Source organism: Chiloscyllium plagiosum, chromosome 34, assembly GCF_004010195.1.
Source record: "Chiloscyllium plagiosum isolate BGI_BamShark_2017 chromosome 34, ASM401019v2, whole genome shotgun sequence".
NCBI classification, from domain to species: domain Eukaryota; kingdom Metazoa; phylum Chordata; class Chondrichthyes; order Orectolobiformes; family Hemiscylliidae; genus Chiloscyllium; species Chiloscyllium plagiosum.
The window spans coordinates 19,720,686-19,740,758 of NC_057743.1; the positions used below are offsets into that span (position 1 = coordinate 19,720,686).

Below are 20,073 nucleotides of genomic sequence, written 5' to 3' on the forward strand. Positions count from 1 at the left end.
AGGAATAAACATGGATGATGGTAAGATAAGGGGGGAAGGTGCATTTTGATATTCTAGGGCATGTCAGTATTAAAAACAAGAAGGTATTGGGTGTCTTGAGAAACATTAAGATGGATAAGTCCCCAGGACATGATGGGATCTATCCCAGGATACTGAGGGAGGAAAGGGAGCAAATTGCAGAAGCCTTGACAGAGACCTTTGTATCCTCTTTAGCCACAGATGAAGTCCCAGAAGACTGGAGAATATCCATTGTTGTTTCTTTCTTTAAGAAGGGCAACAGTGATATTCCAGGGTATTATAGACTGGTGAGACTTACATCAGTGGTAGGGAAATTATTGGAGATGGATTCTTAGGAACAGGATTTAATCACATTTAGAGAAGAGTGGATTTATTAGGGGGAGGTCTTGTCTCACAAATGTGATTGAATTTTCTGAGTAAGTACCAAAGATGATTGATGAGGGTAAGATGGTGGATGTTGTCTACCTGGACATTGCTAGGCAATTTGACAAGGTCCCTCATGTTAGGCTGGTCCAGAAGATTAAGACACATGGGATCCATGGTGAATTGAGAAGTTGGATACAAAATTGGCTTGGTCATAGAAGACAAAATGTAATTGTGGAGGGGTACCTTTCTTACTGGAGATCCATGACCAGTGGTATTCCACACATCTGTGGATGGAAATGAGGAGTTCTATTCTAGGTTCCATAGTGAGCAGATGTATCAGATTACCAGCTCCCAACGATTCTAGTAATTGTACATGACCCACTGCCAAAGGAAGTGGTGGAGGCTGGTACAATTGCAACATTTAAGAGGCATTTGGATGGGTATATGAATAGGAAGGGTTTGGAGGGATATGGGCTGGGTGCTGGCAGGTGGGACTAGATTGGGTTGAGCGGCATGGATGGGTTGGACCGAAGGGTATATTTCCATGCTGTACATCTCTATGACTCTATATGTAGTTCTAATTACTGCTGTTTTGCAATAAATATTCTTGTTACTAAAGAACAGTGTCACTTCCATAGATATTCAATGATGGTGAATTCTCCACCACTAATCACAAGATAGACCCAAAACAAAGCAAAAGCAGAGAAGGATTGGTGGCAGCAGACTGCCTTAAAGACTTACTCAGTACCACCTCCAGCAATGACCACAAGGTATGAGGAGTGGTCTTCAAGAAAAATACTAAACATGTCAACTTTGGGTGAGAAGAATCCCAGAGCTAGAACCATCATTTCATGTGATCAAAGCTTCTACCAACATTAAATATTTGGGCATCTCTATTTGTGTGAGTCACAGCAGGTCAATCAATGGTCGCAGAATCATACATTGAAGTTAATCAATTCCATTAAGAGAAAAACTGGAGACAAACTTGGCCAGAAAGGTGACGCTATTCATCCAACCAAACTTCACAAATGTACCTTCTCTGCAAATTGTATGAGTTATTCCTAACTTTCATTTCCCAGTTTGCATCCTATAAAGAAATGTCCTATGAAAATTTCTTAATTAACTTGGAATTACTGGAATTTTTTTTAAAGATACATGGGAATTGCTTCCAATCTCACATCTTGCTTGAGGTAAAGTAATTTTGTATTTTTCCATCGTATGAAGTTCCATACATAGTACACGAAAACAAAATTTGCATCAAATTAAAGAGTTGACCAGTAGTACAGTGGCACAATAAAAGCTGTATCTACTGCTCCTCAACAGTTCTAGGCATAGGCAATATTACACATTGCACACACGAGTGTATCTCATAGCATTGCAATCATGGAAATGTTATCTGTGGAATGTAACTGGTCATGGCTCAGTAACGTAGGTTCTAATGTTAGATCTATATCCTACAGAGCTGGTTCAATTACGTTTGAGCTCAAGGGCCGTTTCACTTTATTTGTTTGGAAATTTCAATCTGGTCATTAACCTCCCCTGGGAAGTTAAGTACTTTGCGCAGAATACACTTTCATGCAAAATGCACAGAGCCTGTTAGAAGATTTCACGGAATCTCTACACTGTGGAAACAGGCCATTTGGTCCAACCAGTTCACACCCACCTTCCAAACAGCACTGCACACAGACCCATCCCCCCCTAGCCTATCTCTGTAACCCTGCATTTCCCATAGCTGACCCGCCCGCACATCCCTGAACACTACAGGCAATTTAGCATGGCCAATCCACCTAACCTGCACATCTTTGAACTGTGGGAAGAAACCGAAGCACCCGGAGGTAACCTGCACAGATACGGGGAGAATGTGCAAACTCCACGCAGGCAGTCACCCAAGGGTAGAATCAAACCCAAGTCCCCAGTGCTGTGAGGCGCCAATCCACCTAATCTGCACATCTTTGAACTGTGGGAAGAAACCGAAGCACCCAGAGGTAACCTGCACAGATACGGGGAGAATGTGCAAACTCCACGCAGGCAGTCACCCAAGGGTAGAATCAAACCCAAGTCTCCAGTGCTGTGAGGCAGCAGTGCTAACCACTGAGCCACCGTGCTGAACAATGGCCTTCTCAGCCAGATTACTGTTCATATTCTGACTCTGGCAATGGGAGTATCTGAGCATTTAACACCTTGTTTCCTTTGTTAATATGTTAGATACTTCAAAACTGTAAGAGGTCCCTGGAGCAAGTTATTTTGCAGAACATTTCTTTACATATTCTACATTAATTATACTCAAATCAGGTTAATTCATGCTACATTTCCCTGGGTGGTACAACAAGGTCAAAATAATTTCTTTTTTTAAGAGTTCCTCTTAAAATGCTCTCTAGGCTAATTTGCAATGTTTTGGGTGTTAATTTTTGGTTTTCAGGTGCTCCTTTTCCATCCTTACTACTTTACTAAATGTTGATGTCACATAGATATATTACCTTCTGTATTAATGTTGACGTATGACATAGTTGGACTCACACAGAAGCAGAATTAGAAGAATTCATCAATATCCCACATCATTCCATTAAGTTGCAAACCATAGCACACACAGAGAAACCATTCATTTCCAAGATGCCACAATATTTAAATTAGAAAAAGACAACAAGCATAAGTTAGTAGCAAAATAACTGACACATTTCTACACACAAAAGGCCATCACCCAAAACACAGATTGACTGTGAGGCTGAAGCTAAACACATGGCCCGTAGTGTTAGGTGCATTAGTCAGGGATAAGTATAGGGTAGGGGAATGGGTTACTCTTCGGAGGGTCGGTGTGGACTTTTTGGGCCGAAGGGCCTGTTTCCATTCTGTAGGGAATCTAATTTAATCTAATCTAATCTAATCAATTGCACAGTAACTGCATCTCGAGTAATTCGGACCATGTGAAATATTTTGAGATGTGATCATATGTTAATACAAAAATAAAACTTTTCAGTATTAAATTGTCCAATCAACACAAAGACAACAAGCATAAATATAATATGCTTATTGTGGTATAATGACCCACAGGTAGTTAGTATCCTTTAACAATTAAGGATATTTCAATAAGATTTCCTGTTCCTCTAGGGAAAATTAAGGTACTAATGAAATACTTACTCAATTTAATAACTCAAGGTGCACTTCTTACAATACCATTAAGTAAAAAAAAGACTATGTGAAACATAGAAACAGGAGCGGGAATAAGTCCTTCGAGCCTGCTCCACCATTCGTTATGATTATTGCTGATCATCCACCTCAGTACCCTGTTCCCACTTGCATCCCATATCCTTTGACTTCCTTTAGTCCTAAAAGTTATATCTATTTCCTTCTTGAAAACATTCAATGTTTTGCTCTTAACTACATTCTTTGGCAAAAAATTCCATAGGCTCACCACCTTCTCAGTGAAGAAATCTCTCCTTATCTCAGTCCTAAATAACCTACCTCATATCCTTAGATTGTAAGCCCTGGTTCTGGACTCTCTGGTCTTGGGAACATCTTTACTCCCTGTCTAGCCCTGTTAGAATTAGATCGGTTCCTACAAGACTGTCCTTCTCCAGTGAGTATAGTCCAAATCAATTCAATTACTCTTCATACGTTAGTTCTGCCATCCCACAATCGGTCTGGTAAATCTTTCTTGCACTCCCTCCTTCATCCCATATCCTTTGACTTCCTTTAGTCCTAAAAGTTATATCTATTTCCTTCTTGAAAACATTCAACGTTTTGCTCTTAACTACATTCTTTGGCAAAAAATTCCATAGGCTCACCACCTTCTGAATGAAGAAATCTCTCCTCATCCTAAATAGTAGTCCTAAATAACCTACCTCATATCCTTAGATTGTAACCCCTGGTTCTGGACTCTCTGGTCATTGGGAACATCTTTACTCCCTGTCTAGCCCTGTTAGAATTATATCGGTTCCTACAAGACTCCCCTTCTCCAGTGAGTATAGTCCAAATCAATTTAGTTACTCTTCATACATCAGTCCTGCCATCCCACAATCGGTCTGGTAAACCTTTCTTGCACTCCCTCCATATCCAGAACAAGAAAGAAGATTATTTCTCTTTCTGCAAATATTGATACAATGAATTTAAGTACACCTGTTTTACTACACCAGGTTCTTCCAGTGAGTTGAACAATCACTGTTCCAGCAGTCACACAGTAATATTTGTGACATTAGTGCCTCGGTATATATCTGGATGACAATAGAACATAAACTTAGAACCGGTTTAGGAATTATAAACACAATGAGACACTGTTGGGAATTGCATGTGTTACTTTCTTCAGTAGACCAGATCATTTTACCAGCAGTAAGAGCCAGTGATGCTCCGTGCTTGCTAACTGAGCTTATTCCTCAAGTTTAAAGACATACCACATGTAACAAATTATTATAAGTCCACGTGGTAAGGAAGGTTTATTCGTTCTGTAAATATTTAAAATTCTACTATGCCACATTCATCAATTTTAATACCTACTGACAAAGCCAGAAATAATTCTAAAGCTTAGAAGTTATTCTGCAGGCTAGTCTTACTAACCTGTCATGTTCTTCCTGGTTTTGGACCAAGGTCTCTGTGGCTTTGGCTGCAGAAAGATCCTTTCTTCTGCTCCCAGTGTGGGAGCATTCTCTTGTTTCCATATTTCACTCATTGCAGACATAAGGCACTACCAGAAACCTGTGCCATTCGCCACCCAAGCTCACCGTCCCTTGCTAAGTGTCCCCAGCCGCCAGGTGTACCTGAACCAGCAGTTTGCTGCAAACCTTGTCTAAACAGGATCAAGGCACCTGCACCACCCCTCCCTCCTACCCTAACACAGACACACACACTTAGCATGCATAACATTTACAGTCACAACCTGCCTGCCCTTGGAAATCTCTTTGTGAGAGTCAATAGCTTTTACAGAAGGAAATGAGAGAAAGGAAATGTTTGAAATCCACCACCCAGGCAATGTCATCTTCACCTACCATTGAGGACATGCTTTGTTTACCCTTGCAATGTTGTTATTCATTAATTCTTAATTTCCATTCCTTTTTCACTATTGCTAATGAAATGTCATTTCTTTCCTTTGTGCTTTCTGTTGTATGTCTCTCTGAAACATGATATAGAAAAGAAAAAATGTAATGAAGCCATTCAGCCCTTTGGGTCTGTTCTACCATTCAATTAGATCACGAGGGGTCTGCATCTCAACTCCATCTTCCTGCCTTTTGGGCCATGTCCCTTCATACACTGAATCAATAATAATTATTGATCTCCTCTTTCAAAATTTCCATCAGTCCTGGGAGACCGAGTTTGAAACTTTTACTACCATTTGTATGACTGGGTGATTCCTAGTTTAACTCCTGAATTACAAGCCTCTTATTTTAAGAGTGTGCTGTACCAGTACACTTGACACATAAAATGAATCATAATATCGACGGTGATTAAATGAAAATAGAAAGATCATATCAGCCATGAGGGGAGCTGCACCCAATCACAAGAAGTTGATAATGTGTAATGGCCTGCATCTGTCTGTATCTACCCTCCTGAATGAGGAGGTCATGTGCTTCTGCAGACCTCACTTTCTCCTACAATAAATAACGCCAACTGTGGACTGTCTCTGGACACCATGTCTGCAGGGAGGTGTGTTTGGATTCATCTCATATTAGACCATTTGGATCAGCTGCAGAGGCCATTAGAGTCAATGAGGAGCATACAGGAGACACACAGTATGATGGTTAGTAGCTATAGAGAGGTGGTTACAATGCAGATTCAGTCAAATAGATGAATGACTGTCAGGAGAAATAGGAAGGTAGTTCAGGAGTCTCCTGTGGCTAATCCTCTCTCAAACAGGTATACTGTTTGGGTACTGTTGGGGTTATAGTCTCTCAGAGAAAAATAGAAGTGGCAGCCAGATCTTGGGCACCAAGAATTAACCTTACATTAAGCAGGGTTTTGTCAATGTTATTGTTATAGGGGACTCTCCTGTCATTGGCACAGACAGGAGATTCTATGGCCATGGGTGTGGATTCAGGATGGTATGTTGCCTCCCTGATGCCAGGGTCAAGAACGTCTCAAAGCTGCTACATAGTATTGTCAAAGGGGAGAGTGAGAAGCCAGAAGTTGTTGTACACATTGGTACGTGCTTCCAAATAATCCTGTTGGACTATAATCTAGTGTTTAATGATTTTTAACTTTGTCCACCGAAGTCCAACACCTGCACCTCCAAATCATTGGTAAAATAATATAATTATGAAAAGTGTTGAGGTTTTGCAGTGTGAATATAGGAAGTTAGGTAGGAGTTTAAAAAGCAGACCCTCAAAGTAGGAATTTCTGGATTACTCCTGGTGCCATGTGGTAGTGAGAGTAGGAAGAAGAAGGTAGGGCAGGAAAATCAGTGGCTGAGGAGGTGGTGCAATGGGCAAGGATTTAGATTTTTGGTTCATTGGGAGCTCTTCTGGGTTAGAAAAGATCAGTTCACATGGGATACTTTTCATCTGAACTGGAGGAGGACCAATATCCTGACAGGGAGATTTGCTACTGTTATGCAGGAGAGTTTAAATTAGGAGGCGGGGTGGTGTTGTTGGTGATGGTGGTGGTGGGGTGTGTGTGGTGGTGGGTTGGGGGGTGTAGGTGCGGTGGAATCCTAAGATATGAGAATAGAAAGACAGATGAGGATGGTTCTGAATGATAAAAGAGAAAGTTAATTAGAAAAGCCAGAGAAGAACAAGTCAGAGAACAAGGTAACTCTGAAGAATTAAACTACATTTATTTCAATGCAAGGGCTTTTACAGCTCAAGGCATGCATGGGAACATGAGACTGGGACATAATAGCTTTTACAGAAACTTGTCTGAGGGAAGGACAGGACAGGCAGCTCAATGATCCAGGTTTTAGTTGCAAAGGAAGGAATAGAAGGGGAGACTAGAAAGGAGGGGGAGTGGTGTTTTTGTTTAATGAATACATTACTACTGTACTTAGAGAGGAGATCTCTGAGGGATTGTCCAATGAAGTTATATGGGTGGAACTCAGAAATAAAAAGGGGATGATCACCTTGATACGATTTGATACGATTGTCCTATAGGCCTCCTCCAATAGTCAGAGGGAAATTGAGGAGAAAATATGTAGCGAGATCTCAGATATATATAACAGTAATAGGGTAGTAATAGTAGGGGTTTTATTTTTCCAAACATAGGCTGGGACTGCCAGCCTGTTAAAGGCTTGGCGGTGAGGAATTTGTTAAATGTTTTCAAGGAAATTTTCTTTATCAATATGTGGATCTAACTACTGAAGAAGGAGCATAACTTGACCTTCTCTTGGGAAATAAGGCAGGGCAAGTGACTGAAGTGTTAATGGGGGAGCACTTTGAGATCAGCGATCATAATTCTATTAATTTTAAAATAGTTATGGAAAAGGATAGGCTTTATTTAAAAGTTAAAGTTCCTAATTAGAGTAAGGTAAATTTTGACGGCATGAGGCAGGAACTTTCAAAAGTTGATTGGTGTAGACTTTTTGAAGATAAAGGGATAACTGGCAAGTGGGATACTTTCGAAAGTGAGATAATAAGAGTTCAGAGGCAGTATGTTCCTGTTAGCGTGAAGGGTTAGGCTGGTAAGAGTGGGGAACAATGGATGAATAAAAATATTGAAGTTCTAGTCAAGAATAAGAAGAAGTCATACATTGGGTATAGACAATTGGGAGAAAGTGAGGACTGCAGACGCTGGAGAGTCAGAATCAAAAAGTGTGGTGCAGGAAAAGCACAGCAGATCAGGCAGCGTCTGAAGAGCAGGAGAGTTGATGTTTCAGGCATAAGCCCTTCATCAGGGTAGGGAGGTAATTGTTATAGGTTGGTGGGGATGGTGGAGCGGATAGTTGGGAAGGAAGATGGACAGGTAGGACAGGTCAAGAGAGCAGTACCAAGTTGGAAGGTTGGATCTGTGATGAGGTGGGTGGAGGGGAGATTTTGAAATTGGTGAAGTCAATGTTGATGCCATGTAGTTATAGCGTCCCCAGATGGAAGATGGACCTAGTTGGCAGGTGGCTTCAATTTGGCAGTGGAGGAGGCCCAAGATTTGCGTGTCATTGGGGGAGTGTGAGAGGGAGTCTCACCACAATGGCAAGTGGTAAGATCAGGAGCGATTCCTAGTCAGCCAGCTGAGGTAAAGATTATTGGGGCCACCATTATCACGATGTCCAGCACCAATCTACAATATGCATGTAAAGAGTGTATATTGGCATGGCAACCTGGTCTTCCTTAATGAACTGTATTATAACAACACCCCTCTACTGAATCCCTGAATTGTTTTAAAACCATTGTTATATCACGTTTCAACTTTCTAAATTCAAATGATTACACACCACGTTGAGTCATTGCAATCTTTTAATAAGGTTAGGGATCTAATCCTAAACGGAACAGAGGAGGAAAGTAGTTGGATGGAGGAATTGTGGCTTTTCCTTAGCTAATGAAAATTAATTGAAGCCCTGAACAACCCAGTAATTGATGTATCAAGATGATTAGGCAGAGAAACAGGAAAATAATTGAACTAAAGACTGTTGAAGAAGTTCATTTGACTGATTCCTGGTGTCAGTTTTAGGAAAAATTGGACAAGCTGTATCTGTAAAACCATGGGGTGAACTTATGGAAACCTTTAAGATCCTGAATGGCCTTGACCGGTGGATGCCAAGAGAATATTTCCCTTGGTGAGACTAGAATGAGGGGCACAGTTTAAAAGTAAAGAGGTAAGAGGTAGATCAGAGGAAATGGTTTGCTGTCAGATGATCATGACTGAAACTCTCTTCCCCAGTGAATAGTGGAGGCAAGGTCATTGAATATTTTAAAAATACTGATAGATAAATTCTTGGCAAACCAAGAGTATTAAAGGGTATCGGGGTGGTCTGGAAATTGGTTTGAGGCCACAGTTAAATCAGCCACAGTCTTTGAATGGCCTTCTCCTGCTTGTGTGTTTTTATGTTACTTAGGGCAGTCTCGACTGAACTGTGGGGATTTCCTGATTAGATCTGCCCAATTAATAGACAGAAACCTGGTCTACTCAGTCAAAAAATTAGGAATGGTTCTGTCAAGCCAGCTCTGCATTCGCTTTCTGTCCCAGCATGCACCATCTCCAGTGATTACATCAAACACCTGCTCATTTTCCAGGTTACCCGCAAATGAGGCCAAAAATCACTGTTTGTGTCAAACACACTTTTCGTTCTGCCAGGGCCTCTCAACTCTGACCTTATTACAGTTTCAGTTCAAATATGGACAAAAGAGTTGAATGGCAGAGATGAGGCAAGAGTGTCTGCCCTTGACATCAAGGTAGCATTTGACCAGGTGGCAACATCAAGGAGTTTTAGCAAATCCAGAGTCAGTGAGAATCAGTGGGGGTGTGGGGGAGGGAATTCTCCAAAGACTGGAACCATACCTAACACAAGGAAGCTGATTGTGATGGTTCAGGGTTAATCATTAGGCTCAGGACATATTTTAAATGTTTCTTCGGATGGTGTCCTCGGCCCAACCATACTCAGCTGTTTCCCCTTTCCTTCCATCATAAGGTCAGAAGTGGGCTTGTTCATTGATTGCACAATGTTCAGCACCATTCACAACTCCTCGGATACTGAAACAGTCCATGTTCAAATGCAATAAAACCTGGACAATATCCAGGCTTGGGCTGAAAAATGGCAAGGAGCATTCAAATGCCAAGCAATGACCATCACTTTAACCATTGCCCCTTACCAATCAATGGCATTACCATTGTTGAATCATCCTCCAATATCAACATCCTGGGGGTTACTATTGATCAGGAAATGAACTGGACAAGACATATTGTCTTCAAAAGCAGGTCGGAGGCCAGGAATGCTGCAGGATGTAACTCACCTCCTGAATCCACATTCTACATGCCATGCCTAAATAAACTAAGCTTCATTGTCCATTAGGATGACTTCATTTCTCTCCCAGTTAAGATGGTCATTCAGGATTCCAGACATTGGAAGTAAGTAAAAATGTCCAATGTCGTTAGTTTACCAAGATCAGGGCTTATGATGTACACTTCACTTCAGAATCACAGTCAATTGTGAAATCTAAGATCAGCAATTTCCTCTACCCCCATCAAGACTTTTGTATTATGTAAAATATTCACTCCATCTATCAGTAACGCTTAGTACTAACAGTGTGTACTATCTGCAAGATGCACTTCAGAAATTTGCCAGAGATCCTGAGACAGCACCTTCCAAACATACAACCATCTTCATCTAGAAGGACAAGTGGAGCAGATAAATGGGAACACAGTCACCTGCAAGGTCCCCTCCAAGCCACTGACCATCCAGCCTTGAAATATCGCTGTTCCTTCACTGCCGTAGGGTCAAATTCCAGGAATTCCCTCCCCAACGGCATTGTGAGTCTACTCATGGACTGCAGCCATTTAAGAAGGCAGCTCACCACCACCTTCTCAAGGACTACTAGGGACCGGCAATAAAAGCTGGTCCAGCCAGCGATGCCTACTCCCCACTGGTGAATTAAAAACAACCAAGACGAATCCTGAAAGGACAGAGTGAAAAAATAGCATGGATACATTTATCAAAATGTAAGATACATATACTAAAGTATCTACACAAGAATTGTTTTGGACGGACACTACTAAGTCTGCAAAAACATGTGAAGGAAAGCGAGAACTGTCCTTGTGTGGTCCATTCCAGCATTATAAATTACACAATGCAGATTCCCTACTGACTGCCATTCTGACTTGAAACACAAAAGTCGATCAAAACAGAGGAAATGACAGAAGTGGTGTGAAATCTTTCATCTTTGAATGCCAATTAGAAAGATAAAATACAGAGCTCACCGAAAGAAGGAGTGACATGCTAGAATGGAACCATAATGTACACACGTTTCAAGATAAATAAGTGGACCTGATAACATTTGGTCCACCACTTTCAGCAGATAAACAAATGCTTAAGAATTCACATCATGTGAATTCATATCATTCACATGAATATGCAAGGAATAGAGGGATATGGTCTAAGGGCAGGCAGAAGGGATTAGTTTAATTTGGCCTCGTATTCAGCACAACATGGTGGGCTGAAGGGTCCGTTGCTGTGCTGTATTGTTCCATGTTCAATTTTCTTTCTGCTTTGTTAGGTTGCTCTATTGATGTTATATTGAGAGGGAAAAGGGCTTTGGCATGAATGAGGCTGCAGGATTTTCCACACATCCCAATATCCAGACGTAATCACCCTGGTAGCCTTGCTGATTTTCCGTGAGACAGATTGCTGGGTTAAGCATTTAGGCTGCCCCCACCAGGACACTCATAGGGTCAGTCCTGATTAAAAGGCATTCTGACATGAAGCAACTGAGACAACACAAGGATGGCTAGAAACAACTGTCGTTCTCTTGCTGTTACATTTCACTCCACCGTACGCTATTTATTACATCGCAGTTCCTATTGTCAATTGAGGTTAATTATATTCAAGCGGAGGGTATTGATAGAATGGTCGCTTAAGCACATGCAAAGAGACACTTACTGATACAGGAGTGGAGTCAGGATAGATATTCCTGTAATGTTTCATTCCATGACTAAATCCATTCCCAGTAAAGACTAGCTCTGGTTTCTTCCTTTACCAACTGGCTTTCAGGAGTATGACCTTTCTAACTGAAGGAAATGCTGTCTCAGTCAATCTTTTGACCATCTCATCTCATTGGACACCAATATTTTTAAGCCTTATCTATTCATCAGATCAAATACCCAAGACCAACTTAGGCCTACTTAGCCTTGTCTGATGATGGGCAAGTAACAAAAATGGGCAATTGCCTAACTATTGGGTGAGGTAGGTGGATTCAAGGATTCAAGTTGTTATGATTAACCTTACAGCATGTTGTGTAATGGATAACCACAAGTTTATTGTGGCAACACCAGCTGCAATTTCATTTGAGAGGAACTGACAACACCAGGTGCCAATCGCTTAAACCTGCATTGGTGTCATTCTGTACAAAGCCTCCAGTTTCGAAACATTTCCAGTGAACTCAAAACCTGTCACCGAAGTCCAGTCCCAATAACATCAGTGTCAGGTTGTTTCCTCTTCACAGCATGCAACTCATCGCGTCCTACTCCACTCCACTCCCCACTTGTACATTTCCCTTTGCCCTGTCCACAACTATTCCTGGCATCAGCTGGCAGGATGAGGTGTTCGCCAAACACAGATATTCTCAAAAGCTGTACTCAAACTGGAATTAAACCAGGACCAAATGATAAATGACTTGAGTGCCTGATTGCAGAATTCCCATAACGGCACAACACTATAGAGGCTGTATAGCATGGAAGCAGGCCATTCAACCCATCAGGTTCACGCCGACCCTCCAAACAGCATCCTACCCAGACCCATCCCTGTAGCCCTGCATTTCTCATGACCTTACACATCCCTGGACACTATGGGCAATTTAGCATGACCAATCGACCAGCATATCTTTGGACTGTGGGAGGAAACTGGAGTACCTAGAGGAAACCCACGTAGACACAGGGAGAATGTGCAAAGTCTACACAGTTGTCTGAGGGTGGAATCGAACCCAGGTCCCTGGCGCTCTGAGGCAACAGTGCAAACCACTGAGCCACTGTATGCTGGAAATCTAAAACAGACACAGAGAATCAGGCCTCATCTGTGAAGTTAGAAACAGATTTAATGTTCTGGAAGGGTTTGGAGGGATATGGGCCGGGTGCTGGCAGGTGGGACTAGCTTGGGTTGGGATATCTGGTCAGCATGGACAGGTTGGACCGAAGGGTCTGTTTCCATGCTGTACATCTCTATGACTCTATGAAGAAGAAGCATACTAGCCTTGAAACATTAACTGCCAGACCTGCTGAGTTTCTCCAACATTCTCTGTGCTTGTTGCAGAATTCCTGTCTTCTATTTAAAGCTGGAGTCAAGAATTGTAATTAAAGTGGGCAAATCAAAAGCTGTAAAGATACTTAAATGCATCATAACCTTTTGCAATATTAAACTGGGGAAAACTGCCACTGACACCATGATGGTGTCACTTCAGTCAGACTGGGTTGATTGTATCCAAGACGACAAAGTTGCAGCATTTGACTGCTAAAGCCAAGCAACTCATCTGTCTACCTCATCTAACTTCAAATACAATATGTAAATCCATACATTCAGTGTTGGGCACTTCATCGAACAGTACAAAAACACAGCTGAGATCCACCTCTCAATTCAATTAGAAACTTATGTTTATTTCAAATAACTGCTCACTCAGCACAGCTCTTTTCCACACCCAAGAATTTCCCTTTCATTGTGTTCTCATAAACAATCATCTTCAAATTTGTTGCAAATTTCAAATGCAGTTCTGGTGCATTCATCACATACAGAATCCTGGTGTTTCACAGACTAGTAGACAAAAATAGGAAGGGTAATTGAGGAAGAAGGGTCTTGAAAGACAAAAATATAAGAGAAGTGGATGTTAGGAGGCTTTTGAAACAAGAAAAGTAAAAAGGCTTTTACAGTTGTGAGTCTCGTTTTTAATAAGGTTAATAGTTCTACAAGCAATCCATTCTCAGAGGTCAAGAGTATGAGGGATTCTGTGCTCAGAGGCAAACTAGAGTCTCACTGATGTGTAACTTAATGCCCGGAATGAAAGAAGGACAATTAATAATTAAACTATTTCAAATGCAAATTGAAAAGGAACGTGCACTGCATTGTGCAGCTGATCCAACCACACTGTTTGAGAGAATTTTCACACTAGCACCAACTGCAGTATTTTTCCAGATCTGTCCGCATGACATTGCAACATTGACAAGAGTGGGATTGGCGTTTGTTGAGTGGTGGTGGGAACCACAATCAAAATTATTGCAAAACAAATCAATGGTAGTTTCTAGAAAACAACAAGAAACTTGCAAACTCTCTTTAGTTATCAACAATCATCCCACACCCACCATTCTGGTAAGTCTGGGATATTTGCCAGGGCTTAATGGTCTCCCCTCTAATTGTGAGAACAGGAAGTTTAGAAATGAGACTGAGCCCACTTACAGGTTTAAAATAAGGAAAGCTAGAATAGTAGGATTTTGCCAGACTTGGTTGAATTCTGCAGCTTAGCTACAATCTATTTTACTTAAGTCAAATAAGACAACACACTGATATAAGAAATCACGGTATTGGAATGGTATGGCTAAATTAAATCTTCAGAAAAGCACTGCTGGTGCCATGTTGTATGAGCTAATTGGACTCTTGGTCACAAAAAGGTAGATTTGTTGCACCATCCTCTTTTTAGATTGGGATTTACAGAGCTGCTTTATGAAATATGGCAGAGGAAAACCACTAAATAGTCTATTGAGGAGAGGCTGCAGTCTTAAACATGTTAGTTGCATGAAAACAATCAGATACATGGTATAGTGGTATGATAAACACTTTTACAAAGATTCTGGGGAGACCTAGCTGTTCGGTCCGTCTCCTTTGTGACCCAGAGTAGTTCTGCCTTTTATCACAGAAGGTCATGTGACATGATTATATTTGGCGGAGTTCGTTGTCGATTTCAAAATTAACCCTTTCAGAACACACTACGCTTTGCATGTGGAAGGCTCAGTATCTCATAAAATCCCACCATTCATGAGGGATGCTGTTACGTGTTGGTTAGTCTAGCTATGCAAAAACTACAGGGGGTTACGGACATCTGACTTACGACAGCTCATACTGACAAACGCAATCCCATACAGGGAGCAGAAATTTAAAGACTTGACATGTGAACATTTTCTGTACTTACAAAACGTCTTTACATTGTCCTGCATTGTGCTCGGACTTATGTATAAATCAACTTACGAACAGACTCAAGAACAGAAAGCATTTGCAAAGCAGGAGCTGCCTGGATTGAGTCTTTGGTATGTTCAAACAATAGCTAGTTTTGGATGTAGGTTTACACGCTGAGCTGGAAGGTTTGCTTTCAGACATTTTGTCACAATAGTAGGTAACATCTTCAGTGAGCCTCCGGATGAAGCACTGGTGGTGTAGCCCATTTTCTATTTATATGTTTGTGTTTCCTTGGGTTGGTGATGTCATTTCTTGTGGTGATATCATTTCCTATGGTGGTGTCATTTCCTGTTCTTTTTCTCTGGCGTTTGTAAATGGGATCCAAGTCAATGCGTTTGATGATAGAGTTCCAGTTGGAATGCCATGCTTCTAGGAATTCTCATGTATGTGTCTGTTTGGCTTGTCCTAGGATGGATGTGTTGTCCCAGTTGAAGTGGTGTCCTTCTTACATACGGATGAGGAAGGACACCACTTCAACTGGGACAACACATCCGTCCTAGGACAAGCCAAACAGAGACATGCATGAGAATTCCTAGAAACATGGCGTCCCAACTGGAACTCTATCAACAAACACATTGACTTGGATCCCATTTACCACCCCCTGATAAAAAGAACCAGAAATTATGCCACCATAGGAAATGACATCACCACAGGAAATGACATCACCAACCCAAGTAAATCCAAACATATAAATAGAAAGTGGGCTACATCACCAGTGTTTCATCCGGAGGCTTACTGAAGATGTTACCTAGTACGGTGATGAAATGTCTAAAAATGAACCTTCCAGCTCAGTGAGCAAACCTACATCCAGAACCTCAATCTGAGCTACAAATCTTCTCAAAACTCACTAATAGCTAGTTTATTATACATTAAGAAACTGTGTACATTACATAAGTATGTTTAATTTTGTTGAATTCACAATCATTTTCCCTCCAAGTCTCTCAATCACGTCTTCTCTTACATTATCAACATGGGACAGTCCCAGATATTAACCCTTACCAACTGAACACTACATCTCCTCCTCCCAGGTCTTCATCCATATTTGTTACATTCACATTTAGATGCTATCCTTTCTGCCCCCCAAGTCTCAGACACCATAAATTCAATCTGTCAGAAGGTCTCTCCCTGAAAGTGTACATGTCAGGTCATTTGTACCTCGCTGAAGTCTTATGTCTTGACTTGGATGGTCTTCATCGAGATTTGTAGTTTTTAAAATTAATTTCTGGCTCAATGTCTAGTTCATCCATAGATATAACTGATTAACATCTTTAATGAATAGAAATAAGATCCCTCCTAATTCTGTGCATAGTGTGTATTAAGTAGAAACTCTCTTGAATATGACCTCTCTGGACAATAACTCCATTCCTGCCTTGGTATCTTACCCACACCCTTACCCTTTCCACCAACCTGACATGGTACTTTCTGTTATAGAAGGCTTGAAGACTCACTCTCAGGCATTTCATTTCTAGAAGATGTTGGATGCCCATGTGAGCCTCTTGTTCAACCCCATTTACCCAAACCCAAGGAACAGGTACTCAAGTTAAACCCATTTACTTCCTTCTGAAACCTATGTAGTCACCTTAAGGCTCATCACTTGCTAGGATACACTGTTTAATCTTCACTCAAAAAGTTGGTTGATTTATGGGTCATGAAAAAGAATGTTATCAGTATCAGGAATAGCTTTTTTCAAAGCCTACATTAGAAATATGTCCTTGGAGAATGCTACAGGTCTATGCCGAACTGTGTTTGCCAATCCAGTAAACCACTATGGAAATTCTCTTCATGGGAGAGAGAGAAAATTATTTCTATTGTATTCAGTAAAGTTCTTAACATTATGTTAAATACAGTGATTTTTTACAGCATTCCCTATGAAGCCAAGTTCACTGACCTACATTGGTTCCAGTCAAACGATAGCTTGATTTTTAAATTCTCATTCTGGATTCCAACTTTCTCCAAGTTCTAGTTCCCTTCTATCTCTGTAATCTCTTCCATCCCACTACTCCCCGATGTATCTCAATCTTCTAATTCTGGTCTTTTGATGCCATAGCCTTAATCACTTCATCATTGGTGGCCATGCCTCCAGTTTCCAAATTCCTTCGCCCTGAAATCCTGTCCCTAAACCTTTTTACCCCTTTGTTTCTGTTTACTTTGTGTTCCTTAAAACTTGCCTCTTCGACCATGCTATTGGTCACCTGTCCTACTACAGTATCTCCTTATGTGGTCAGAACCAGAGTTTATTTTGTAATGTTTTTGTGAAAATCTTTGGGACTTCTTATTACGTTGAAGGTGCTATATAAATTTTAGGTATTGTTGGAGTATTAGAATAGCATATACCGGTAATTAGCTATCTCAGTAGAAGCGTTCTTGAGTGATTCACATTTCAATTGTTATAAAAAAAATTTTTAGATTTATTGCATCTCCTCTTCATTATCCAGAAACCAATAAAGTCCAGACTTGAGGTCCCCAGTCAAGAGGTCCTACTTTACAGCTCAATAACAAGGCCACTTTTCCTTTCTTTTACTCTTTATAATAAACATCATAAGTTTGTTTGACTTCAACTTTCAGTATTTCTTGGTTCTATAATTATGTCAACCATTATTGTGTCAAGAAAGGCGATGGGTGTGAATCTTAATACTGTATTGTTAGGTAGCATTATTGTGACAAATTAGTTCTGAAAGTTAGCTATCATTATGAAAGAAAAATCAGGGTTAGTACATCTACATGGGTGTGGATACCACTAAAATGACAACTGCCTCACCAATGTCATTAAGTAAAGTCAATGGAAATGAATTTAAATGAATAAGTAAAAGAGGCTACCAATTCACAACCACCAATATTTGATAAAAGCACATACCACAGATGCCTGTTATCTATGACCAATACTTCTGAGAGTCTGTGTACTAGAAAAGATGTGTGCAGTTTTTCTATAATCATCCCCATGTTTGATGAATGAACTCTATGCATGTCCAGTCACTTTGAATGGGCATACACAATGACTAAGAACATGGAGTCCATGAAATGACCTGGATAGTCAATATATAAGAATGTCCAGGGCTTACCTGGTCATTAACACGAATGTGGGGGAGCTGCTGTAATTTCTGTCCTTGTTGGCACTTCTGACCACTGCCTCACCAACGCAGCTACATCTCCATTCAGTCCTGGGCAAAAGTGAGTGTACTGCAGATGCTGGAGATCAGAGTCTAGATTAGAGTGGTGCTGGAAAAGCACAGAAGGTCAGGCAGCATCCAAGGAGCAGAAAAGTGGACGTTTTGGGCAAAAGCCCTTCATCAGGAATGAGGCCTCATTCCTGATTAAGGGCTTTTGCGCGAAACATCCATTTTCCTGCTCGTCAGATGCTGCCTGACCTGTTGTGCTTTTCCAGCACCACTCTAATCTTGACTCTGCATCCAGTTCTGGCCACCAGAATGACTTCCTCGCCAATATCTTCATTTTGGAAACCAAAAGAGGACCCTACTGCAGCATAGCCAGTATCTGGCAGCAACCTTTGTTCAGGACAATCACCCTTGTTCCCTTAATAATATGCCATCCTCTACTGTGATCTGGTCTGTCAGAGTCCAAAAAGATTTCAGTTCTGGTTGTGACGACCGTGTTGACCCATTTTCCACAAAAGCAACATACTACAGATGCTGAAGATCTGAAACAAAAAGTGAAAATGCTGAAGAAACTCAGCAGGGTCTGGTAGGACTGGTGGAGAGAGAAACAGGGTTAATGTTTTGAGTCCAGTAAGACTCTTCTTCAGCCGGTTTTACACAAATGCTGAAGCCAAATTTCACCACCAATATCCAGATCACTGTTTTTGTGTGCTCTCTCACAAGCCTTGTTCACAACTTCTGTTGAACAGCAATGGACTGTCTAGTCAACAGCAAAGAACAACTTTAGTTTCAGCAGCTTTGCCCTGCACTGGGGTGACCTTCTTCACATATCTTGACTGCCTCTTCTTACTGTGGTAATACGAAGCCAATAAAATAAACCCTTATTAGATCACCAATTTCTACTAAGGAGGAAGTAAAGCTCAGTCTGACCCTACTCCTTACCCTCTTGTTATCAAGTCACTGCATCCTGAAGGCTGTATATTGGCATATTCAAAATCAATGCTTCATTAAAATCCAATCAGATAGGTTAATAAATTGAAAATGCTTTGAATGCCGTTGCGCATTTTATTTTGATCTTATATTTCTCCCAGTTTTCCTTCAAGTTTCTTCTCCTATACCTCCAGCAGTACAGGAGATTGTGCCATCTCATCAAATCACTGGTTCATTCACAATCACTAGTTCAGATTGTCTTAAATTGTCACAGACTGCATGTACACTGCCATTTCCATTTTCATTAACTTAATCTTCCCCATTTAACCAGACCTGGTGTGAAGAAGTAAGTTTGAAGTGAAGTCTTGTTACCCAATATCCAACCATGTTTCCTGCTTCTGTTTCAGAAAACAAGCTGTGTTTCCTTAACAGTGAACTCTCTCTGTATCCCTGCTTTCTAAGCATGAGCCACGATGATCAGCTTTACACAGGTCAGGATCCATAACCCCAATTATAACACATTTTTAACATATCTTCAGACATTAAGCTCCAAGTTCAAATCCAACTTCTGAAAGATATTACATTAATTTTCCAGTGTTTGATTGCTTTAAGCATGAGCTTACTGGAAATTATAAAGCTTCTGACCATTTGTAAAACATCCTGGTCAAAACAACCAGATGTTTTACATTCTGCTGTGTTTTGTAGGGACTGTTTGAATGATTTGAATTGTTTCTCCATTAACTCAATGCACAATCATTTATGTTCAAAATGTCACTTGAATCCTTACAATTGTTCCCAAACCAGCTCTTCAAGTCTAAATAAAGCTTTTTTCCAGTATCAGGACAGCAGAGCTGCAGCTTTAACAAGAAT

The 20,073-nt window shown here is 40.9% G+C and overlaps 1 protein-coding gene across 1 annotated transcript in view; it reads right to left on the reverse strand.

The window, feature by feature from the left end:
* clcnk (chloride channel K) overlaps positions 1-5,209 on the reverse strand; it is a gene marked incomplete at its 3' end in the record, with an annotated part of 43,213 nt that extends 38,004 nt beyond the window's left edge. The window contains exon 1 of the mRNA XM_043675411.1: positions 4,933-5,209. Coding sequence (XP_043531346.1) covers positions 4,933-5,053 — 121 coding nt within the window. The remainder of the gene's footprint in view (positions 1-4,932) is intronic.
* Between the last annotated feature and the right edge of the window lie 14,864 nt (positions 5,210-20,073).